Source organism: Aythya ferina (genome assembly GCF_964211825.1).
Source record: "Aythya ferina genome assembly, chromosome: 7".
Lineage (NCBI taxonomy): Eukaryota > Metazoa > Chordata > Aves > Anseriformes > Anatidae > Aythya > Aythya ferina.
The window spans coordinates 14,291,032-14,316,795 of record NC_140302.1 but is presented as its reverse complement, the minus strand read 5'-3'; the positions used below and the strand labels follow the sequence as shown (position 1 = coordinate 14,316,795).

At 36.9% G+C, this 25,764-nt stretch overlaps 1 protein-coding gene across 17 annotated transcripts in view; it reads right to left on the bottom strand.

Annotated features, from left to right (window-relative positions):
- The window catches only part of KCNMA1 (potassium calcium-activated channel subfamily M alpha 1), a 476,248-nt gene that overhangs the window by 20,112 nt on the left and 430,372 nt on the right, over positions 1–25,764 (bottom strand). For 10 of the 17 annotated variants that reach the window (XM_084526419.1, XM_084526420.1, XM_084526418.1 and 7 more), the window contains 3 exons: positions 23,773–23,965; positions 2,150–2,263; positions 1,324–1,407 (listed from right to left, as the gene is read on the bottom strand). In XM_084526419.1, coding sequence (XP_084382545.1) covers positions 1,324–1,407; positions 2,150–2,263; positions 23,773–23,965 — 391 coding nt within the window. The remainder of the gene's footprint in view (positions 1–1,323; positions 1,408–2,149; positions 2,264–23,772; positions 23,966–25,764) is intronic. The other 7 variants (XM_084526415.1, XM_084526412.1, XM_084526416.1 and 4 more) reach the window with 1 other exon arrangement.

The following is a 25,764-nucleotide window of genomic DNA, read 5'->3' as shown; positions in this document are numbered from 1 at the left end:
TTTCATTTTCCACCCAATCCTTTTCCAACCTGTGTATACTATTACACTTGCTGTGCTTAGCTTACAGAACACAAATAATTATGGAGAAAACCTCGCTATGTCTTTCAGAAAGAGGTGAGCATTTCTATACTCCTTCTAGACCACTGCTGAGATAGTGCTTGGCCATGATCGTACACCAAGTCAGAACCAGAGCTGAGGTAGGATTTAAAAACCCTGCCTTCCCACTCCAAGACGTAACCATGTGAGCATAACACCTCAGCGTTTTAAATGGAGAAGTGTTCTGCTCTGTGAGTTGGATGATTTTCACCCTAGAAAACACCGATACCTACGCTACTCCTTTCTTTGTACAATGGCTATCAATTTATCCTCTGGGATCTTGAACAAAATAGTATTTGAAAGCCTGACGTATCATTTCAAAATGTACTTTTTGAAGAGCTCATGCCTTAGTTTAATTTGCTAGCTGAGAGCAGGCACTATTGACAGTAGCATTCTTTTTCCACTTACATCTGGCAGACTAATACCTGACTTTGACACGCACTTGCTAGCCGTGCGTGGTGTCAGTTTCCACAGTACTACAAATCTAATGTGAATCCTGTGAGTGGAGCTTCATCCTCGATATCTTTATCTGCCTGATGCAAGTTAGCTGCTATGATTTCTATGAAAGGTCTCCAGGCTACGTGAGGTAGGCTTGAACGTGTGGTGCTGCACCATAGGAAATGCTAATCAAACACTGCTCACAAAAGCTTCTGAGATCTCTCTTTACTGAGAGGGAAAAACACAGAAGCTTGGATGCTTTTTTGCAGCTTCAAAATCTGAGCTTCTGAGAGATGGCCTGCTCCCCCAAATAAACAAATAGCTGGAAGGAAAGTGTGATACTGGGGTTTCTTTCCTGTTTTCTTTACTTCTTCTTTGACTTCCTGTGAGAACTGCTAGGGCATGTCCACCAAATTGACAATAGGCTGAAATAACAAACGGAAAAAAAGAAGGAGAAAGAGAAAAGGAGAGAAAACTTGGTGGGGGAGGGCCCGGGAGGTGGGAATCCAGGCCAGAGAAAATGAATTGGTGAGAAGGTGCTATGAAAACAGCCGGCAGGTCAGACGAGTGTGATCAAAGGTTTACTGATGCTGCGTGAAAAAAAAAATCATTAAGAAAGGCCAGAACAAGACAGTCAATTTCAACCAGAACCACAAATAAAACACATTCAAAGCAGTGCCATGAGGGTAGCCCCTCTGATACAGCCAGATAAATAAAGAAAAAGCTGATGACAGTAAGAACAACAGTGGAAAATAAGACAGTGATGTGAAGGAAAAAGGCACTTCTTACCCAGTTCAGTTATCATTAGAATGTGGGTTCCACTGTTTTTTTCCTGACTGATTGAAACCAAAGGCAGAAGTTTGCCAGGCTTAGCTAATAGGTAAAGTATTTAAGGGGGAAAGAAAGTACAGAAAGAGAATAAAGTAAGGGAAAAAGACAGGTAAGGCTCTAAAAAATAAAACTGAAAAAGAAAATAAAAGGACAAAGGACCACAAATCAGGTTTGTATTTGCCGTGAAAAAAACAGACCAGCTTCTGCACTTCACATCACACCACTTGACGACATAAATACCCACAGCCAGAGTGGAAATCAGAGCCTGGTTACCTACCATCATCATATTCTCAAGGGTAAAATTTCTCATACTATTATACAGTTTGGTTACACATGATTAAACAGTTCTGGACCATGAAGAAATAAACAAATGTCCTCTTACTATTGATTAAGTGCACAGGAAATGTCTGCTCATACTTACTGTGCTTCTTTTTATTTTATTTTTATTTGTTTCTTTTCCTAACCTTATCCCAAAGAACCCTGTTTATTTGTTACACTATGTAAAAAGCATCTTGTCTGATGGTGTTTGTTTAGGAAAATTGAGAAAACCCAAAGGAAAGAGAGAAACATAATTCAACTTTATGCATAAACTGAAACAACGGTTACTAATCTTTCTTTAGAAGGAGTAATTCACAATAGTTATCAGAGGAGAAAACATGGCAGTATAAGATACAATTTAGGTAATTTTCTTATGCGGTCACATAAGAAGGGAGGTGGGAAAACAGACAGGGAAGAGTACATGAATGGAATAGCACACGAACGGATAAATGTTAGCTTGTCTTACCTAGCTCTGTTATAATAGGGATGTTGGCTCCTGTTGTAATGGAAGGTTGACGTAACAGGCCGTGGACCGGACTGTTGTCTGGAGATGACCTATCCATCCCAGGGGGTGTAAAGCCTGAATAAATAAATAAATAAAGCAAAATAACATGAAGAATAGGAGATTCTGTATGTAAAAAGTTTATTTAGGCTGTAGAAAGATATACTGATAGAAATTAAAAAAAAAAAAAAAAGGAGAAAAGAGACCATCAGCAGGGAATTTCATAACCTTTTTTTTTTTTTTTTGGCAGGGAGGGAAGGTACTGTAAAAACATCTGCCTTTCTTTTTATTTTATTTTATTTTTTTAAATTGACTTGATTTTCACAAATTATTTCTTAAAAGCATAATCTTTCAGAAATATACAAGTCATTTAGAAAGCAGGTTATTTGGTAGCTAAATGTTGTGCTTGTGTAGGAATAAAAACAATAAATATACAAAAGGACTTTGATTTTAGGTAGGTTTATTTTAGTGTTTCAAATAACAGGTGTCTTTCCTTAAACCTCAATTACCATTACAAAGAGTACTGTTTGTACACAGTAGTACAACCACAAGGAACTTCCATTATCCTGTTGTAAGCTTCCATTTGTTAGTCTGATATTTGATCAACATGCAGGATTTAGGGTTTGTCATTTTCCAGGAGCAGTACAACACAAAGTTTTTTTTTTTGCTTTTCAGACACACCTTGCATACCCTGCATTTTTATGGGGAACCCCAGTTATAGGAATACTGGGATGAAAGGGCCCATTCTTACAGAAAAACAAACCAAGAGTAAAGAAGGACAAAGATTTTCAAAGAACGTTTAACAAGGACACATGAAAAGAAACTAGAAAAAGACTTACATCTTTGAGGATATATGGGAAACAAAGGTGGAAGAGGAAACGCGTCAGCTGGCACGCAGAGAAAGAAAAGACGTGGAGAGCAGCAAGGTTCACCTCTAACACAGACTGTGCTTTCAGCCTGATTCTCTGCATGGTTGGAAATGAATCCCTTGACAATGAGCATTTTTTCTTTTATTTTCTTTTTTCTTTTATAATTTAAAGAATAACCAGGCAAAGCTTTTTGGAGTTTGATTGTTGTTGGTGGAAGATAGGTAGTTATACAAAAACTCATGTAACAGTTAGCCTCGCATGCATTCCATCTTCCTTGTTCATTGCAGTTGTAGAAAGCATGGGAATGTTCATTTAATAACATCACTGCAGAAGTGATGGTGAAGCCAGCGTTTGACTTTAGGATTTCATTTAAGACCACTAAATCAAGGTGATATTTTAAAGGAAATATTTGTCATTTGGAACACGACTGACCCAAGCTCCCTTCAAAATACCCATTTATGAGAAAACTTTTTTTTTTTTTTTTTTTTTTTTTTCCCCTGCATTGGGCCTGCATTTTCCTGCATTGAGTTCTTTAACCTCACACTGGACATCCAGGACCAGATTTCTGACTGCCTCTCATTACTGATCTGAAATATTTTTGATTTCTTTATATGCCAGTTCTAAATTAATCACAGCCAAATTCGTTCCTGATATAACTTTGTTATCTTCTTGCAGTGTGGAAATCATTTTATTGAGTTAAACTCATTGGTGCATTCATCTGCTACTAAATTCGGAACAAGATGACGTGATGTTATCTACTTTACTTTCTTCAGCTATAAAAGTAATTTACGAAGTAGGAAATCTGAACTACACTGTAGTTTTTAACATGTGGTACTGGTTCTGTATTGTCATTGTGAGGAATTTTTGTTCTTTTCCAGTGATGATTACCTTTGCTGCCAAACTGTTCCAAAAATTTTGACCACTCAACCTGGACTTCTTGATGTAATGGGATTTTAATTCTTATTTGTCATTCATTTCACTTCTCCCTATTTTTTTTCTATATCAAATATAGAATAGATAACTAATAAAACTAGAATCACTGATAAGAGAGACTTACTCAGCCCTCCAAAAGGTGCCAGTACGAATTTCCTTCTATCATGAGAAGCTATACACATTAGGATAAGGGAGTTAAAAGTCTGTAAAGTTGTTCTTTAAGAGAAAAGAGGTGAATGTGGTATCTTCAGCAGACTTGCAAGATAAAAGCATTGCCACAGGCAAACCTAAGACAGCAAAGCACTTCTATATCATATTATCAGTGCACAGAAAATCTTTTGACTGCAGATTTCTTAGAGACAATCAGAAATGTTGGCTGCATGAACAGTTGGTCATTTAATACTAGTTATTCCACTGAAACTATTTCGTTGAGACCAGCATGGTAACAGCGGTTTGCATTTCCAACTGATATCATTTTGCAGACATTTCCTTGTGTCTGGCACCAGAACTGATAGCCATTTTGACTCTTGGATTCCATACTGCTGTATGACAGAGCCTAGGACTCTAGGCTCACACTCACAAAGTGAGTCTAATGGAAATTTTCCATGAGTCAATTCACAGGTCAGAGGTAACTGTGACACTCTCAGAACAGCAGAACAAAATGAAAGTGGGGCCCCCAAAAAAGGGAATGCTATCTGAGGACAGGTAGATAATGTGAGACCTCCTCCTGCAGCAGGCTCCTATGTCTAAGTCTTGTGTTCCATTGCACTACAGGAACAGCACAACAAGGCCTTTGTGACACTACATTAAAAAAGTTCAAGTAGCTGTGGACTACTTGAACTGTTACAGTGGCACGCCTAACCAGGTGGTGCGGAGAATTACAAGTCAAAATGGCAATGGCGAGACTTTTGGTACTCACTTATATGAGAGAAAACTATTATTGCTTCCAAGCAACCTAGGGTTGTACTGCTGGGAGCATCCCTAGAAACCTCCTTTTCCCGAGGGCTCTTCCCATCTCTCTCTCCCTAAAACAACTTTCAGTAAAGCAGGCTCTTCAGATGGAATAAGCACATAAGCATTTCCCCTATCAGCTAAAAGCAAATTGAGGAAAGTTGGCACACTTACCCCTAAATGCATAAACGTTTCTTGCCCTGCCACTACTGCAACGTCCACACAGGTGCACATGACTGCGTGCACACACACATATACTCTTCATAGGTGGCTATTTGCAGACACCTCTCTCTAACCCTTCAAATATTTGTCTTCCTATGATGGTGTTAGAAGATTGAGGTAAAAGTGTCATTTCTGTTAGACACAGGCTGACAGGAGCTCTATAATTGCACACTGCATACACAGTGCATTCAGTCTGAAATGCAGGAAGCATGTTAAAGGGATTTTGTTTTCTCCTTGAATGAAACACAGACTCACACCTTAGTATTTTTCATTCTATGGTCTGGGGAGATGTAAGAAATGTCTGCTATTTTATTTTAATTTCCCTGCCTCATGAAGACACCTCTAAAAATCTGCTTTTGAATAATATAAAAATATTGGAATATTTGGAGAAAAAGGATAATTGGAATTCTTGGAGATTTGGTGTGCCTAAGAGCTAGGAGGCAAAAGGCATCGTCCACTTTCAGGCCACACTCTTGCTCCCAAGATAAAATGTAAATTCCATAGATAGCCTTTCTTTTTTTTTTTTTTTTTTCCTTTAGCAGAAAAAAAAAAAAAAAAGTGAAGGAAAACTAACCTGCTTTATCACAACTTTTATTTAAAAGCATGAAAAACTACAAGTGACAGCTGTGCAGATTCAGTGAATGTGACATTTTTGAATTTCTTCAACTTGACAAGTAAACACCTTAAATCGGTAATGCTATATGCATAATACATGACCTGTATTTTGACATCCATCATCAAATGCTGACTTGAGAAAATACAGGTTTGTACGTCAAGGAATAGCACCCATAAAGCAGGGAGAAATTCAGGTCACAGGGTATTAGGAAAACTCTATTTCATTACAGAAGCTGAAACAAGCTAAGGCATCAGATTTAAGATCCATTTTCAGCTGTGAAAAGATTCAATTCCTCTGCAGAGAGCATTCATTTAGAAATGACATGCTTTCCTCACAGCCTCTTTTCATTTTCCTTTTCATATTCCATTTTCTCCTTCAGTCCCCAAACCTTGTTCCATTAACTCTCATAAAAATGGTAAAACAGGGCTGATAGTTGTGATCTTCTTATAACCACAGTGCCTCCTTGCTCACAAACAACCGAGGGAGTTGCAGCTACAATTGCTCAATAGGATCAACCTCTAGAGTAAAATTTGTGTGGCCTCATAAAGCCTGAGCACACTCCCACACCTGGCAGTGAGGGGCTTATGAGGAAGGACAACTGGGGTCATGCCACCACAGCTGGCGATAGTCCTAATAGCCATAACCTCCAAAGGAGGAAACAGCTTGGACTTCAGCAGGATGTAGCAAGTCCCTGCCTTTCTCTGAAAGAAAATGCTGCCAAACAGTGGATTAACTATATCACATCTCTGAGAAGAATACAGAACCCAGGCTCCTGACATCCTCAATGTCAGTGAGGACCAGCAGTTCCTGCTTCTTTCTCAGCAGCGGCCTTACATGTTGAGAGGCTGGGACTTCTGTGCCCCAGATCCTTTACCTACACTGAAGCAGTCTGAGCCTCCTGCAGCCTCTGCAGAAAGCAGCTGGTTTCACACCTTGGTTCTGTGCAAAGAAATATTTCTCAGCTCCCTCTGGAATACTACTGCTAAAATGGGTGGACTAACCAAACAGTTGCATTAGAGACAACACTGTGTCTCTTTTAAGACATGCTTTGTTTTGCAGAAGGAGAACCCCTGGGAAACCTCCTCTCAGTGAGATAATCTCCTGTTTCCAAGAGCTGCTGAGGATCCACATGCTGCCGTGCTTGGAGCTCAGCAGGGCCAGTCAGCCCTGACCCCTCCTTGTCTCCGTTAATTCCACCTTCAAAAAGATGAGCAGTACAGGGCTTCTGTGAGACCTGTGCCTGATGAGCCAGGCCCTGGCACTCTCAGGGGAGCTATAATACTGGCTTAGCAGCAACATACAGGTACTCTGGGAGCCACAGGTGCACAGTGATTAAATCTGAAATTATGAAACGCTGGCATGGCTGAACAGTGACTTCTGCCCACTGAAAGCACTGACAATAATGTTTGCTCTGCTTATGTCTTGTTTGGAGCGAGTGGCCCGATGGCCATGTGATCTGCTGATTTTGCTGGCCAGAAACTGCTTTTCCTTTGTTTCTGTGCAGTTCACTTGACTAAGTAAAGTCCTGAGAACGGCAGAAAGGCCTGCTCTATGTAGCAGTAGATATATCCTTTTACTTGGCTGATATACCAGTAAAGGCTTGCTGGGGTTTTGAGGTCAAGACAATTTTGGCTCTTGGATGGATGTACACCACATGCGTTCCACTGGCTTCACTGACACCCAGATGGGCATATTCCCAAACCAAATTTTTACTTTAAATTCTAAAAAAAATCTTCCATCTGAGAGGGTCACAGAAGATCCTTTACAGCCTCTTGCCCCTTCCCCCTTTGCCTCCCATCCCTTTCCAAACATGCATGTTTTCCTAAACTGGAACTCTGTGTAACCAGAATGCAGTTTACCAAACTGAAAACCCGCCTGGTGAATCTAAAGTTTGTGATCCTGTCATTAAAGTGCCATTTAAATTGATAATGCATTTCAATTAATGCTATTCTAGGAAAAGGTGCCATGTGATTCATTGGGTACAGTAAGCACTACTGTCCTCAAAAATATAATTTATAAAGCATACATGCTATGAACTAGCTCTGGCTCATCTGAAAATGATGAAGTGCCATTCATATTTTGAGTAGCACACAGGTGGTGAACTACCAAACACATCCCTGCCAAGTTATTGCACAGGAATATGAGACAAGGATTTTCATTAGGCAGAGCCAGACAAAACGAAACAATTCACTTACAAAAGGACCTCACAGCTATATCCCTTTGCTACCATTTGCTGACAATTTCCATTAATATGCCATTGCATTCAAAGTAATGATAGACTATACCTGTTATTCTCCAAAGTACAGCCACTGGGGTACACCTGGAAAGTTCAGCAGCAGTCATGCAGCTAAAGAGCTACTGACATTCATGGGAATCTGTTACCACCATTCAATTTAGAAACAATTCTAGCTTCAGTATCCCATGCGATCTGTCAGAGAGTTGTAGTTTGGCCTTAGAGCCTGAATATCCTAAATTCTGATTTCAGTTCTGACTTTTACTGTCATTTGTGCCTGAAGATATAAAAACCTCTTGGAGGTTATCTCTAAAGCTCTTGAAGAGAGGAGGAACATGGGAGAGCAGATGTGACTCTGTATGCTCCCAGCTTTCTTACAGTCTGCAACATCTTCAGAGATGCTCTCTTACCTGCCTGGGCCCAAACACAGGCCATGCTACAGCCAGTGGAGGGTGAAGAAGGATACCTGTTTCAACTGTAACAAGCTTCCAATGATCTGGGACTGGAACAACCCCTGAGGCACTGAATGCTGAGAAACACCGTTATAGAGAAAAAGCTGTTCATCTTCCTCCCAGGAAAGTGCTCTTCTCTGATATCTGTTCTTTCCTGTACTGTTAAATTACAGAATACTCATAGTGAAAATGTCCCAATTAAAGTTCTTAGGAAAGCATGGGGTAACACTGGTCTTGGTTCTCCCAGGGTGTGTAAGTGGTCCCACATAAAACTGTAAAGAATTTACAGGTTCTAGCACTGCTCTTTTGAGGCAGAATTCAGCTGTAAAATCAAAGACTAGGAGAAGGCTTGGATTTTCATCATTTTGAGGTCTAGGACTGAATGATACCACATTGCTTCTCTTTTCTATTGTGAACTGCATAACATGTTAGAATTAGAGCTGTATTTTAATCATAGCACAGAATCCTGTATAACTTTGAGCCTTTCATTCACAGCCATACATGAGTCTTTTCCCAGTATGAGTCTCATTTTGAATTTCACTAGGGAACACGCGCAAAAACTCTGATGAAGGCCTTTTGAGACTAATGTATTTTTACAAAAAATCTCACATAGTAATTACCCAGACCATACCTCTGCCCAGTTTCATCACAAACTTACACAACTCAAAATTACCAAAACAAACGGTCTTTCTTTACCACTGCTTTGCAAAGCATAGCTGTGATATTCTCTTTTTATACTCTGTGCTTTTTCAAATTCTGTTCTGGAAGAATCAATAGAAATAAAGACGTATTTGTCAAGAGGAAGAAGAAAGAGTAACAATTGTTCTTTCAGGATTTTTGGATCAGCAGCTATCCAAAATGTTTCACTTACTATGGAACATCCTTAAATTCATAACATCATCAGAAAATATAATTCTGGCTTTTTTAACTACTTTACTTATAACTTCAGTGTGCAAGGTGTACATTTTTTGAATTGTTCTTACATTGTTCTCCATTTGCCATTTAATAGGTTTCTATGCCGCATAATTCTACAGTATAAAGTTGGTAGCATCAAAGTACAGCACAGGTTTGCAGCTAGAAGATTTTGCTATATAACAAAGCCAAATCCTTCTCTGTTTATTCATTAATCACCTATGCATATCTAGATCTCAGGCAAACATAGATAAATATGTTGAATAAAACTTATCAAATAAATTAAGCTATATTATCTAGTTCACAGAGACAGGTATTCAGTAAATGCAAAGAAAATTGAAAGTTTAACATTAACAATTACATACAGGCATTTTAGGTAAAACTCTACATTATGTCATTATATTAAATAAAGTAAATTTTTCCAAGTCAAATAAGGAAGAGCAAAGCTGGATGTTACAGTCAGAAATCAATAAAAATATTTTAATAAATAAAAATAACAATGCTGTCCACTGCATGATTGGCAATTGCTGAAACATAAATTAAATAAATTTCCCATTGCTGCTTATGGGAAAATTATGCAGATTAGAATGTGATTAGGTTTATATCATGAGACTCAATTTGGACTTTTAATCTATTAAGCTCCAATAAATGAGGCATCTGAATAGCTCCCCTGAGCTGCCACAGTAATAACCACAGCAGTCATTTTTTGCAGTATGTATTCCTACAATTTCTTTAGCAGATGAGGTTAAGAAAATTCCACATCTTTAAGTACAATTACTTAGTAACTTCTACAAAATTTTCAAGTGTATGCATTGAGGAAATGGATCCATACAAAATGCTTAAACAGACATTTTTTTGATAATCAGCATCTGTCACTATTCTAGCAATATTGTTTTTACATCAACTTGGATTTACTTACAGTTGACTTCATGGTCTGTGTGGGCTAGACTGTGCCAGCAGACTTGTAAATTACTCAAGCTGGAACTGAGCTGGAAACCTATGGTAAAATGTCATTAGGTTCTCTATAGGCTGGGTCAAAACTAAAATCCCACATTCAAGGCTGTCTTGGGGAAAAGATTTAACTGTAAAGGCTAAGGCCTCATTTTATTGAAAAAATCTGAACTGGATTCCCAGAGCTGAGACAGGCTGGATTCAGATCAAGACCACCTCTAATTTATACGGCACGTATGCTCCACAGGCCTACTGCACATTTCCTGTAGATTAATTTCTTTACAAGTATCTGAAAGTTCTCCAGTTTTACTCCATTTTGTAAAAAAGCAGCTCTAGGCAAAGACTGCCAACTAGGGAGCATTTTGTGCCCGGGTCCAGTCCTGCAACATTTCACCATATCCTGCCACCACTCTTTAGCTCTTTAGTGGCCTGGATCTCATAAAAGCACACAGTCAAGTGACAGTATGCAGGTGATTCCAACAGATTAAATTTGTAGGGTTTGATTGAATGCTTGGAATAAAGGAACAAGTGTTTTGTGTTTTGGTATGAATATATTTTCAAATATATTAACATAACTATTAGCATGCATTAATATATATTTATTATATTATTAGAAAATTATATGTTAACAGCAAAATATAGGCATAGATTTTACATATTTTAGCAGATAATTTCCTTTCTGACTTTTTAGCATACTAATATAAAGATTCTCCACAAGCCAAAATTTTTACCAGAACTCCACACTGGACTCCTTCAATGCTGGAAAAAAAATCATTCAACCCTTTGTCGCTCCAGTTTTGCCTTCTATAATGCATAAAACTTCAAAGTAACATCTCTTTTAAAGACTTGTCATATAAGAAAATAAGTATCAAATCTGCATAACACTACCTCAACCAACTTTTCCAGAGAAATGTCACTCTCCCCAGGGTTCAATAAACATTGTGGAGAATGATAATTGCCCAAGGAGCATTTGTATACTTTAAATAGAACCCTCTTGATCATAAAGGGAGCATACTACATCCCTACTACAGTTTAGTCTCAACCCTGAAAATAACACATGGTGCCCAATTTGACATGGGAATAAGGAAATAGCATTTTAAGGATTGTAGAATATTTTCAAAACACATCATTCCAACAACACAATTATTTGTTCTGTAGAATTATCAGTCTAACTGGCCTGTATGAGGACCAACCCTGTCACGTACAATAAAGTAATAAAATACCTCCAGAAAGTATTTCCATTAAAACAAATATCAACCCTCTGATACTGAAATTCACAAGAATGGCTAACATATCAACCCAGCCTTATACTCTGATCAGCTCAAGAAATTATCCCTGTTTTGTATGTCATGTGTACAGAATACCACATTCTATTTTGACTCTGTCCAGGAATATACAGACAATAAAGATCTCCATTTCTCTCTACTTCTCTCTCTCTCTTTTATTTTCTCCTCACATACCAAAAAGAAAAAAAATTAAATAGAAATTGCAGAGATATGGATTCAGGAACAATTTGAGGTTTATTTAATTATAATTATTTATAATTATAATTATAAATAAATATTAACTAATCATTATCTAATTGTATATTCTTGAAGGGTGTATTAGCACCACCATATTAGATACATATATTTCCTAAAGTTATGTCGACACACCTGCCTGACATATAACATTGATACTACTGGTGGTACCCAATCTGAATCTCTGCTTTGGTCAGTACAGGCTCCAGAATCAAAAAGCCAGATGCAACCTACACCTCTTATGGCCATTGTGGAGGCAAGAATGTCCAAAGCACATAGTCACCAGTTTAAATAAACAAATAATTTGCTAATATATACACATATACGTAGAAAACAAAAGTCTACAGAAAACCATTGAGATACCGTCTACTCTTAGGTAAAAAATGAAGTTTCAGTTGCTACCTTTGCACTGTTTTGGCTCACAGTTTTTTCCCCTTTTCTCTGAATATTAATCTTAGAAAGAAAAGTAATTTATTATCATGACAGAGTTACACACATACTCACATTATTTTATTAGAGTTTTTGTTAAAAACCTTAAGACTTGTCTCACTTGGTTCAAATATCTTTGTCCATTTAAAAAAAAAAAAAAAAAAAAAAACCACCAGCGGAAGTTTCTCTACACCAGCTCTGCTTCTATATTATTTATATGGGATCCCATTTTTACTAGAAACTTGGATGATCAAGACAAAGGCAGCAGTAAAATGTTATGTGGTGTTCTTTAGGTACTGAAAAATCAAGTGGCAACCATTACATGTATGGCATGCTATCCAGTATACAGTAAAATTACACTGAATACTTACATTAGGCTGTTTTTTAGTTTTCAGCCTTATATTGACTGTTTATTGTCACTCACTCATCTACATATTACTGTTTATGCCACTTACAAATGGCATAATCTCTATAAGCACTTAAGCACTCTATAATCACTTAAACTTTCCTACACAATATTATTTACTGTAAAGCTAGACAGATCAATAAAAATTCTTTGCTTTCATATTGGACTTTCATTACTACAAATATCAGTAGAAACAGCCATCCTTTCCAGTAGGGGTTTTGAACACTTTTGAACATTTATTTCTTGTTATTTTCTTCTAATAAATATTCACATTGATGTGATTTTTCATCACACAGAAGTGAGAGAGAATTCAAAAAGTTGGTGTCTGTGGTTTGTGGTGGGACCAGTCTGAAATTTAAACCTGCAGATACATATTAAGGTCTTCCTCTAAACTGCATTATAACAGAAAATTGAATTACCTGTTTACATGTGAAATCACAAAGTACATGACCATAAAGTAAGCTTAATAACGTGGAATCACTTTCCTCTCTTGCAAGGAAACTATCTTGAAATGTGTATTACAAGATACCTTGCTTAAGGACTGCCTTTCCTTATCTATCCTGACAAACTTTCCACTAGTTAGCAAAGGATATCTCGTGCTTCAACTCATATGAGGAGAGTCCTAAGGAACTGAGAACTGACAGAAGTTCTCCTGGAGGAAATGGGGAGAAATGGGTAGCCTTGGGAAGGCTCTGCTGCTCCCCTGCCTCCCTGGGCTGTACTCTCATGCCACATTTCTGGCTAACAAAAGGTTGCAAATATGGCTTCAAGTCTGTGTTTGAATGACTGTTTTAATTCCAGGAATCCTTTTCTATGATTCTCTGGCAAATCCCTTCCCAGCATAATACTGGTTTTATGAATTCTAAAGAAGATTGGTAGCAAGGGGCAGACAAGGAAGTGAAGTAGTTTATAATAGAGTGTCTGAACATGTGAGTTCTTAGGCACACACTAAAAATAGCTAGGTTCATAAATTGGAATTACATGGGAAAATCTTTCTGATATTTGTCTTCTAGGAAAGAGATCCCCAAAGCATTATTTAAAATAGCCTTAACACCGATTAGATAAATACATTTAGATAAATTAAATAATTAAAACAGATTAGATAAATTTAGTAGTGTTGTGTACATATAAATATACATATACATATATTTATATATATAATGTGAAATTATTTTGGAAAAGTTTTAAGTTACTTTAGTCTAGAAAGATATCTTCATACAGGAACAGTTAGAACAGGAAAAAATGCAAATTATTGTGGCATTTTAACAGATATAATTTCTAAATATACAGCTTAATATCCTAAACAAAATAGTGCACATACCTTTTTTATTTATTTTTGTTTACAACATAAACTGTTTTTGAGCAAGCTTCTTCTTGTCAGTAATGAAATGTTTGTTCGTAAGAATACCTCATATACTTGTAGCATTATCAATCTAATCCATCTGTCCTCAAAAAAAGGAAGAAACAATTCCCCATATTTTTTCCAGCACCTATATGACACTGTCTGATTTCGGAGAAATCTCTCTTTTTTTTTTCCTTCCCCATCCCCCCCCCCCCTTTTTTTTTTTTGTTTGAGGATACATTCTTTCAAAAATGACATTCTATCTTTGCCCTCATTTGGAGAATTAGTCAAGGAACAAGAAAACTGCCATAAATTTACCAGAAATAAAAAGTCCTATAAAGACATCTAATTACAGAGTTATAGTTCTGCCACTGTATTTTAGGAAAACTCTGTAAAGTCGAACAGAAAATATATATTCACAATGTTGAGATACTTCATCTTCCAATACTGACCAGTACTCATACTCCTGTATTAGTATTGTAGTATTCAAAATTTAAAGTTGAACAACAGCCAGTCCTCAAATCAATATGAAGAGTTCAGTCTCAACAATACTCTCATAGGATATACATTAGAACTCTAATGAATGTTTGCAAAAGATCATGTATTCTTAGGACATTACCTAAACTAGATATTATCTTACTCTTGTATCCAATTAAGTCAGCACAGAAATTCTGTTTTATTAATCTTGTCCCGTTGAATAAAATTAAGTCACAATACCTAGACAAGACCAAAGCTTACCCTTCTTCCTTCAATAACAAAGCCTACTATGCCCGTTGTAAATTTCATGGCTTTAATTTTCTGGGTTTGGTTTGTTAGGATAGTAAAAAGAAAAGCCGCAAAAATACAGCATTAGGATCACAGCAGGTATTGAGACCCAAGTGAAGGGAGTGCCTCAGCACAGCCTGCATAACCAACTCTAAGGATGCTGAAAGCTTTGGATGTTGTAGGTAACCAGAAGCTACCAAGTTTTTAGAGAGTGCCTATTTTGGAAAGGGTGGGCAGCCTCCAATTTACTCATGTCAGACTTCAGGATTAAATATGTTCTGATAAAAGAACTACTCATTTAGTTTTACCTTAATGCTATCAAAGTTTACTGGCAGTTCTGCAACTCAGTAGTGAGTGTTAACTTCTACACTTCTATAATGGATATCACAGAGCAGGATTTAATGGGCTAGACCTAAAATCCTGCTTTCTCCTGGAGCCTTACTAGCTCCAGTGGAATCTGCTGGATATGGATGCTTTGCAGTTCTTCCACATTAAAGACAAAAGCAGTGTCATTGATCTCTGAAGTCATGTGTGTCCTTTTACAAAAAATACAACCTTTATGTATATAAATAACCATCTATTAAACAAACAATACATACAAAAGAAAAGAAAGATAGTGGAATAGTGCTCAAGAGGCTGCCTGTTATGGTACATAACTTTCAAACTATCTACTAATCCTGTAATATATTATCTATATGTTCCATTTTCTTGAAGTTATCTTCATAATCAGGATGCTATCACAACTATCATGGGCATTGGAACTATTTTTAATTTTAATTTAAAGAGCAATTAAAGAAAGACAATGGATACACAAGATAATAAAGTAAGTGATTAGCAGCATGCAAATGACATAGGCTTAATGATAATATCCTGTTCTATTCTCCAAAGGGCCTGTTGAGAGAAGCCCTTCCTACATGTGGTTGTTCAGCTAATGTGCCTCAGCCTACAATTACGACATTGCTGACACCATTAACCACTGAAACAACATCACTTCACGAGATCCTTGTTGTCTCATTAAAATGCAAAGGGTCAGGTAATTTACCAGCATTGTGTATCTACTTCTGTTGAGGGTAATTAGCAAGCATTAGCCAGCACAGACTCCTACTGAGATCTAGTGAAACCCTCTGAAATATTAAAAAACATTTTTTCATATATTTGATGGAAATTTGAAAGATTAACAATTATAACCTCAACACACCTTTGTATTCAATAGCCCTAGAAATACAGAGGTATAAATATGTTCTGACTATCACAAGACTTTATGGTTGGTTATTTTAGAAACCATCCTTTCACTTTTCGAAAACTTACTCTTGCATACTTGGATCTGGATATGTATCTCCTTCTGCTATTAAGACAGTTTAAAAAACAAAGAGGCAGAGCAGCAAAACACCTTGCAGCTTCTTGAAGACTTAAAAAACAATTTATTTTTTTTTTCAAAAACACATTTTTCTATTAAACGCAGAGATTGGAGTAGTACAGCCAAATGTCCATGTTATCTTTCCTCCTAGTAATTAAAATTCCATAATTCCAAAATTCCATTCCATTTAAAGCAACCTTGATGACATTCACTATTGGTTTACATCTCATCAGGGAGCAGAATGGTCTCTTATTCTTTAAATGGAAGTTTTGGAACATAAAACACATTCCAATAAAAGTGAACAGAAAATTATGAATTCATTAAACTACTTTGGTATCTTGTGCTATATATAATATTTATATTCCAACTACTGTAAAATATGCTTTAATATCTTTAGGCAACTATAAGGACTTAAATATTTATAAAATGGCTAAAGATAAAGTATAGCTCTCTTATTCCTACATACAGATGATGTAAGGCATGCAATCAAAGACAATAACACTTTCAACCCATTTGTCATCTTAAAGGAGCCTTTCAACTTCAGATCCCTTGTGTGCAATCTACATAAGAGTTGTTGCCTACATAGGCAACTCTAGAGGAGTTTGCTCCTTAAAAACTACCAAGAGTGCTATACTTCACATAAAACAGGGTTTTCTGAAAATGGAGACAAAACTATAAATTTGCAGGCAAAACAGCTCCAAGTGGGGCTTCAAAATACTGCTGTATTTATCTCTGGGACATCTGGGAACAGGAAGCATTTTGATTTAATATTTCATAACATAGAGGCAATTGCTTCCTTGCCTGGTGTATAATTAATGCTCATAAAAAGAGCAGGTTTTTTTATTCCTCAGCATCAGAAATGCACAAAACAGTACACCTTCATAATAGGGGGTTTGCTTTCAAGATGTTGAACAGCAAATAAAAATAAAATAGAGTCACCATGGATTTATATCAGTCTTGGGATGGTTAAATATATTTATAGTATAAGTGTGAAATCACGTGCTTGATGTACTGTGCTATCTACCTCTTTTGCCCAGTTTAATCTTTCTTTCGCTGAAGCAGAAGGTATCTTGAAAGCAGAGGAGGAACAAGCAATTGTGAAAGTTTGATGGTATTTGAGCTAGGACCTTGCAGCATTTCTCAAATACAAGGAAATTGCATCAAAGAAATGCGTCTCTCCAACCTTTCACCAACACATTTTTAGTTCATAAGCACTAGAATAAAAAACTTATTTATTTATTTATTTATTTATTTATTTATTTATTTATTTATTTATTTTAAAGCAGTTTTTCTCTCCACCTAGCAGAACTCTGAAAGAGACAGGAAACCCTTCTCTATGTGTTCAGGTTCCAGCAGCTAATGCTAGCATCCAGCTACAAGGAAAATACAAGACATGCAAATGCTGCTGTGTGGGAACTTTTCTCTCAAGGGTTTCTTGTGAGGGCTGGAATGCTGGCTGCATCCTGTGACAGAAGGAAATGACTCCTAACATTGATGGCTTCTGTAGCCCCTGAAACAAAGTTAAGTGAACAGCCTCTCTCCCATCTAGCCTCTTTAGTTTATTTAAGTCACAGTCTTGCACATAATCTAACTTCACACAGGTGGATAGTTTCATTGAAGTCAGAGAGATTTATTAACCTGTATAACATTAGTCACATAACTTACATTTTTGAACAACAAAGCATCAGACTGTAAACTTGCCAGGGCAAAGGCCATATTTTATTCTTGTATATATCAGGACTATGACAAGAAGCTCTTAATCCCATCCAGAGCCCTGTGTGCTATCATCAAATAAATAACAGATATCAGTTGATTCATCTGGTTCAGGAGGGTAAGAAATCATGTGTATGATGCCAAAAGATAATACTGAGTTATTTATCACAGTGACCTAATCTTAAAAAAATAAATAAATTATTTTATTTATTTATTTATTTATTTTGGTGCGCAAATTATGATGTAGGACCTGTGGTGGGAAGTTAGGAAACCCTTATCTCATTTTTCGCTTATTTACTTCATTACCTAGGATAAAGTTTTGAAAGCTAATAATGAAACAGAACTACAACAAACATTCCAAAAAATCAGTTGGTTAAACAATAACAACCAACTAAATACATTTTTTTTTTAATAATCAGGTTATGAATTTTGTTTGTCTACACAGAAGAATATTTACACAAACTGATGCTAGCAAAAATACACCGAGAACTCAGGAACACGAAACGTAAGACTATCCTTACCAAGTGTAATCCCTGCACTAACCTACCAATCCTGACAAAATGATCATCCTGATGTATTTGAAAGTAAGGACTTTAATTTTTGCTTTTTCATATGATATAACAAATAAAACATAGGAAGCAGTGCTGGGGTTGCCACAGATTATTGAATTCTGTAACAGTCTAAAAGATAACTGAACTTATGATCCTCGAACCTTGTATTTTGAACTCTTCACTTTAAAGCTCTTTCTTATGACTGTAAAGACAGAGAAAAAATTAAATATTCACTAAAAAAAAATACCCTTTTGGGATTATTCATATCAGAAATTTACTTTTTACCTTTTGAACTTTAAACATTTCTAACGACACTACAATACAGTTACCTCTGAAAATGACACAGCACCTTTGCTAACTAAAGGTTTTCAGACAGTATTTATCCTTTCTCTTCATTTAAGACTTTCCCTTTTTTCCAATCCTGATAACACTATTGTTCTCTCTCTTTTGCTAACATCTTAGATAAAACAATCAGGAATAATTTATTCGTAGAGGTGAAAAAAAAATTATTACCTGCAAAGACAACAGAATATAGATCTGAAATTGGTTTTAATGGGAGTTTTCTTGCAGCAGATTGGGGGACAAAGTCCACCAAAAGTTGCAGTAATGTAAGACTCAACCAACAGGTTGAGAAATGAATCTAACGACACTCAGTGGCTAATGAGTACCAACATCTTCTCTTGTCATCTTCGTAAAACAAAATTTAGGATTGCATCAGCAAAAAAATGATGATGAAAGCACCAGTGATTTTTAAAGGAACTAGATCAAATGAAACTAAACTTGTACGAGGATATTTAGCTTATATAATTGGATACACGTGAAAGTCCATGTATAAAATCCTGTGTATGTTTACTTGATTTTATAGGATTTTCCCCAAAAGAATCCTACCATGATGTATGTGAGATGTATTACCCTGCAGTTCATCCTCTCTTTATTTTTTATTCTTTCTTATTTTTCATTGGAGGATCTTTTATGAGAATTGTAAATGGAAGCCTTAGGAAGATCTCTCATGTTGAAAGAGTTCCTAGGGAAAATTCTCATATGTTGAAGCCCTTCAGAAAGGACCTGCAATTGCTACTGTGCTGAAATACAACTACCTTTCTGTACTGTGATTTGTCTTGTAATGTCCATTGAAAAAATGTTATTATACAGCCTCCCCTTTCTGTCCCTTAAACCTGCTTGAAGCCATGACTGCTTTTTTTTCTTTTATTTTTCTACTCTTTAGTAAGTGCTTTTTTAATGAAATGTACTGCTCTTACTATAAGGGACTCAAAATAAGATCTAAATCACTGTCCAATAAATGAAAATTATTGACTTGTGTGTCTGGAGTTACTACTCAAAGGCTACTCTGGTACAGTATTTATAAATCTATGAACAGTTAGGTATAATTGTCTTTCTGTTTTTGGGGGAAGAAAGCTAAATAGCAGTTTTAGTTACAACTGAAGAAAAATATTTTGCGTTGGGTCCCGTTCATCTGGTGGCTAAGCCAACAAGTAAAATTCCCACAATGTAAGACTGAAAGAAAATAAAGTAAATATGAAAAAAATATATGGAAACAGTTACTAGGTACTACTTGAGGAGGAAAGGATGGAAAGGTCAACAGAAGGAGGGAAAGGAGAATTACTGGGGATCTCCCAACATACTGCCCAAGGCAGAGCCCATCCTAGACTCCTTCCTGGGTGTTTTGGAGAAATGTTATTGCGACGGTACACAATTGCTTACCATGGATCTAATATTCTTTGGGCTTCTCTCCAAACTACCTCTTGATAAAATAATCTCACTTCCTGGTTGAGGGCACAGATTGAGAATTGGAAAGAACAAGGGACAGTTAAAACAAATCTCCAGTACCCGAGTGTGGCTTTTTCTTTTTTTTTTTTTTTTTTTCCACCACCACAACTGTACCTTTGTATGAACAGTTCTAGAGGAAGTGAAAGATATAAGCATGACTTCTTTTATCACAAATTAGACATCTGACTGAGATTATGAGTCATTTTGTGAATAGGCAACTCTACAGCATTTCATATTTCAGAAGCTGAGGTATCTTAAGGAAAATGATAAGGTTTGCTGCAGCTTCAATGGGACATGCTTTGGCCTTGTGTCCTTAGAATCTATATCTCCCAAAGGCAACAAACTGCCCTGATGATTCGAAAAAGTTCATTTTCAGGACATCAGAGTCTGTACCCTTTACATTTAGTGGGTCTAAGGAGTTGCCAAGCCAGCCTTGAAACCTTCAAAGGCCCTGAGACTGCTTTCAGCAGGAGAGCCTTCAACAACACAAGTTCACTTTGAAGAAGGTTCTTGTTAATTTTGAACACAATTACATACTACATTTTATGAAAAGAAAATTAGCAAGTACCTCCAGAACAGTTAGTATGCTTTTTCTTCTAATGCATGTTGCTTCACAGTTCTGTGTAGCTGTCAACTAGACAGCTGATGATGACTGTAGATCTGATATCTTAGATAGTTTAGTCTTATCTGCTCTGGGTAGTCCAGTGTCTGCTGTAGCTCTGATCCAGTATATATTTTATTTTCTGTGTCTTGGAAGTGTATTTCCAAGTACACTAGTACTGTCTGTGTCTGCACACACAGGACTGAAAGCAAGAGCTGAAGCGTGAACAAGAGACATACCTGAGGTCGATGGACTGTTTGCTATCTCACTCATTCAGACAACTGATTGTATTAGTTCCCTCTTTGTTCCCTCTTTTGTTTTCTCTCTTTTTTTTTTTTTTTTTTTCTCTTCTTCTCTTAATTGTCCCTAATCAGAAATCTGTCAAAATCCTCTCATCTTTGGACAGAAGATCACTCAAAGAGCTAAAAAACAACAGCAACAACAAACAAAACTACTCCTCATTTTACTTATTGTGTAGTGGGAGCAAAGAGGCATTTCCACCTGGCAGCTGAGCATCCTGAGCCCCTGTGAGCCAAGGTGGCAGGTCACCCTCAGAGAAGGGCTGCAGAGATGCTCCTGTTTCAGTAGTGGGGAGCTGCAGCCACTGACCACAAACCCCACCAAGCTCATGGATGTGGGCACCCACAGGTACCTGCCTATGGCTGCCAGAGCCCCCTGGTCCCCCTAATAATAAACATAATTTATGTATCAGGTTTGCATATGAGATTCAAGTGACTACAGATTTATACTAACATTTTACTTGGGATAGCAAGGGTAAGACTACACATTAATTCCCTCACCAAAGATCTTGCAATGTAGGCCATGTGTTTCTCAGGCTGTTCACATGTTTTGTTTTGTTTCTTTTCTTTTCAACACCCTGTCAAAGGTCAGCTGACATTCTTTCACATACCCAGATTTTCTAATGTCAGTTTTCCCTATGATCAGTAATAGGCATCACATAAAAGAGCAGCACAAAACATGGTGGTGGTGAGGAAAGTCAGAATTCAAAGTCATGTATCCAGAACTAAAAAGCTTAGACTGTCAATACTTAAAGTTTGTATAAGCTGATGTGAACTGGATTGTTTACCCAGAATAAGTACATTGCATAATACACAAATGTTTAAGCAAAAGTACAGTGCCCATTCATGCTGTAAATAAAAGTATTTACTTGCCAGTAATAAGCTGTGAGGTGGTTCTAGGATGCCACTTCTTGACCAGCAAAAGTTGAATCATGTTGTTTATATAATTTTCAGAACAGTTGTGACCACTATATGTTAAAAGTTCATTTTGTCAACTAAAATGTTGCATTGGATATAATTTCTGGTAAAGTTTGTGCTATCTATTGATCTAATTGCTTCCAAAAAACTAACCATTGCATTCAAGGTCTTTCTAGAAAATTTACAGCACTGAAAGCAATGCAACCAATTCAGTAGTTATGGACACCATAATCAGAGAATTTACTGGGAAGATACATATGAAGCAACTAATTTTAGAAATAACACCTCCTAGTCGGTGCTCCAAACTAAAATAGGCTCCTGGTCATCTGCCTTATATTATGTCTTGTTTCCAAAGAAAATCTGCAGAAAGAGTCACCTTTTTTACACACAGAATAATATTCGTCTGAAGAAATGGCCAGGAATTCCTGTGAACTAGCCTATTGTCCCCCTGCTTCTCTGCATCAACACCACTGAACAGGTCTGAAGGGATTTAGACCATGATCTTAGTCTACATTTCCTGAGCAATAGGGGCTGTACCGCAGAAGCAACCTGAGTATTACAGTCACAGATTCATACAACAGTTCAGGTTTGAAATGACATCAGGTGATGTCTAGTCCAACTTCCTGCTCAAAGCAGGGTCTGGTATTAAATTCCTTTTTTTTTTTTCTTTCTTATTCTGAGCATTTTCCATATTTGAGACATTTCCGTATTCTATTCAAGAAGATATATTTCTGAGCTTCTGATACTTGACTCATAATTCTAAATTCCTGATTAGAGTGTGAAGACAAAGAGCTTAGTCTTAGTTCTCCCTCTTCTTGAGGTAAAACTATCTCTAGGTCAGGCTCATGGGGAAATTGCAGACCAAAACACTACCCTTTCTACACCTACATTTAAAGCAGGGCTGGATCCAGAGGGAGTATTTACTGTATACTTCCTAGGTTTATCACAGGTAGGACTTGAGCTGCATAAGCTGCAAGACCCTTCAGGGATGGAAAGATGATTAATTTTACACTGATAGTCTTTGCCAGGATGCTTATGACTGCTTTTCAGCTGCTTTGCACAGCCACAGTTGGTGTAAAATAGCCTTCAGCTACCAAGGAATCAGTCCCCTACTCTCAGCAAAGACTGAAAGATTTTGATCAACATCCTTAAATGGGATGAGTACATGTCAAAGCATGGGAAGACATCAGCTTTGACTTAATTCTAAGTGGCTTTTTGAGCAAGAAGGCATACGAAGTATAAAGAGATTTAATTTAAAATTTTTGCTCTTTTTTTTTTTTTTTTTTAAACTTTGTGCCTTGTACTACTCAGCTCTTTTTCTCTCTGGCTGCAATGTGCTTTACATAAAAGAGAAATGTTTTTATACCGAGGCTTAAGGTATTCCAAAGTTACTATGACTTAGCTTTGACTCTATAACATCAACTGCCCTGATAAGAAAACCACTGAGCAGGGCATGGTGAGCAAGCAGTGATTTCATACATTTTTTTAGGACAATTTAAAAAAAAAAAAGAGAAAGAGGGAAAAAAAAAAAAAAAAAAAAAAGATTAATGTTCATTCATTTTTCCTCTACAAGATGTGCTTTGTGATGTAGCAGAGACACTACGTGACTGTCCCTTTAAAAGCCATCATACCAATCAGCAGGTTTAACTGTCAGGCAAGCTGATGTAGGGCTCTTTGAATTACTGAGTGAGGGATATTCTTCTTGCCAGGTCCTGTCCCCTGTAGGCACTGCAGAGAAGTATTATAGGGCAGTCCTTACCTTGGGAATTAGCCTGCAAGACCCCAATGCTGTCATCAAACTGCATAGATTTGATGTTGAGTGACGCCAAGATGCATTCCTTGTCCTGCAGCGAAGCATCATCAATATTATTCTGATTGGCTGACAGGATAACGCACATGTCGCAGAGGTTGATGTTGACAGCCCTTAAATCAGCCCGACTTAATGGCGTACCCTTCGGCACAGAGAAAAAAAAAGGGGGGGGGGTGCAGGAAAGGAAAAAAAGAAAAACAAATTAAAGATTGAGAAAGAGCTTTGGGAAATTATTTAACAAGTATCTTTTTTATGCTCTGACATTAAGCTGGTCTAACTATGTGCCAGGGAATAGGAGATGTGTGCTAATCTAAAGGGTAGTTGGTGCTGATGGCAGCATTTTGGGTTCAGTCTCAATACTCAGTCAAGCTATTACTAACAAACAAGAAATAGGAATAATGCCAGCATTCTGCATCTCATCGGTGACTTGAAATTGTCTTGATTTAAGTTGCTATCATGTGGCAACCTCTGGCGCTCTGAATATAACACGGGGTATGTTTTAAAAGTCTATTTATCTGCTACCAAATTGCAACGGTCTTGGGCAAAAGAATAACAATTTAAACTGGAAAGCATTGTGTGTCCTAGACATCTGAAATGCAATCAAGATAAAGGTGGTTTTTGTACCTGGAGCAATCCACAAAAAAATTAATCCATTTCATTGCATGTTTTTGGTACTTCTAGAAGGAAAACATACTGATCTTCAAAATCGTGTGATTAAATGCTTTGAAACAGAAACAAGACTAACTAAATGGTCACAACTAATGCACCAGTCTCTGTTACCACAATCCTCTATCAGAGAATGCAATATTGAAAATGAAACATTGCAGTAGATCATGGGTTTCATAGTTAACACAACTAAGACATGACACAATCCATTATGTTTGGTTTAACAACACTTGCCTTTCACATCCAACAGACCATATCTCTAGTTACAACATATTGTGTCTATGTCACAGAGGCTGCAAGTTCCAGGAGAAAAAAAAAAAAAAAAAGTATAGAAACTAGATTCTGCTCTGCTGCCTTGCATGGTTTGGCATCCAGAGACCCTAATGATGAGAAGGAGACTATGCTGTCCCCTTTTCATATGTCACAAAACAGAGTCAAGACCCTATTCTTCCATCTCCTGATCACTCATGGTGAACCACTCCACCAAGAATACTCAATGCAAAAGTGCTTTTAAAATATGCCAAGTGAAGGCAGGGTTCAATTCTTCTGCAGTGATGGCCAGCGAGTTTCAGATATCAGCTTGACTGTTTCAAGTTACTTTCAAAAATTTTAGGCCAGAAACCCCTGGAAAACAGCATATATTGAAAGGATATGCTTTCATTATAAAATACTCAGAGCTTAAGATATGATTATTCTTGCCACCTTAATTCTGCTCTTTGTGTCTGTACTGTGCACCAAGTGAAGCAGGATTCCTGTGGGGAAAAATAATATGTAATCATGTAATTAATTGAAGACTTACTCCTACTGATTTTATGCAAAGGGACAGAATTAAGGCTGCCTGAGGATATTTAAAATTGGCATTTGCCTACTTTTTATGAGTTTACTCAGTAGCTTAAACACATCTTTTAGTACAAACTTTGTATGAATTTTTTAGGTAATTTTTTTTAAACACTAACAATTGTTTCTTTGTCTAGCTGTAACCACATCCCTATCAGATATAAGCAGCAACCTTACTTTGTGAACCAAAACACTGTGAATAAAGAAATGAGTTTGAGTGGCCTCCATTTAACACATGATCTCTACCAGCATGACCTCAGTAATTTTATTAGACTTTTATCAGAATAATGCTGATAGCTTTACTTTATATCACCATTTTGAAGCAGATAGGCTGAGGGGAAAAAAAAAAAAAAAAAAGGCCTTGAAGTCTGTGCAGTCTTCAGCTCCCTTGATACATAAGATACAAGAATTCCTTTACTTATTCTGTATTTTTAAAGG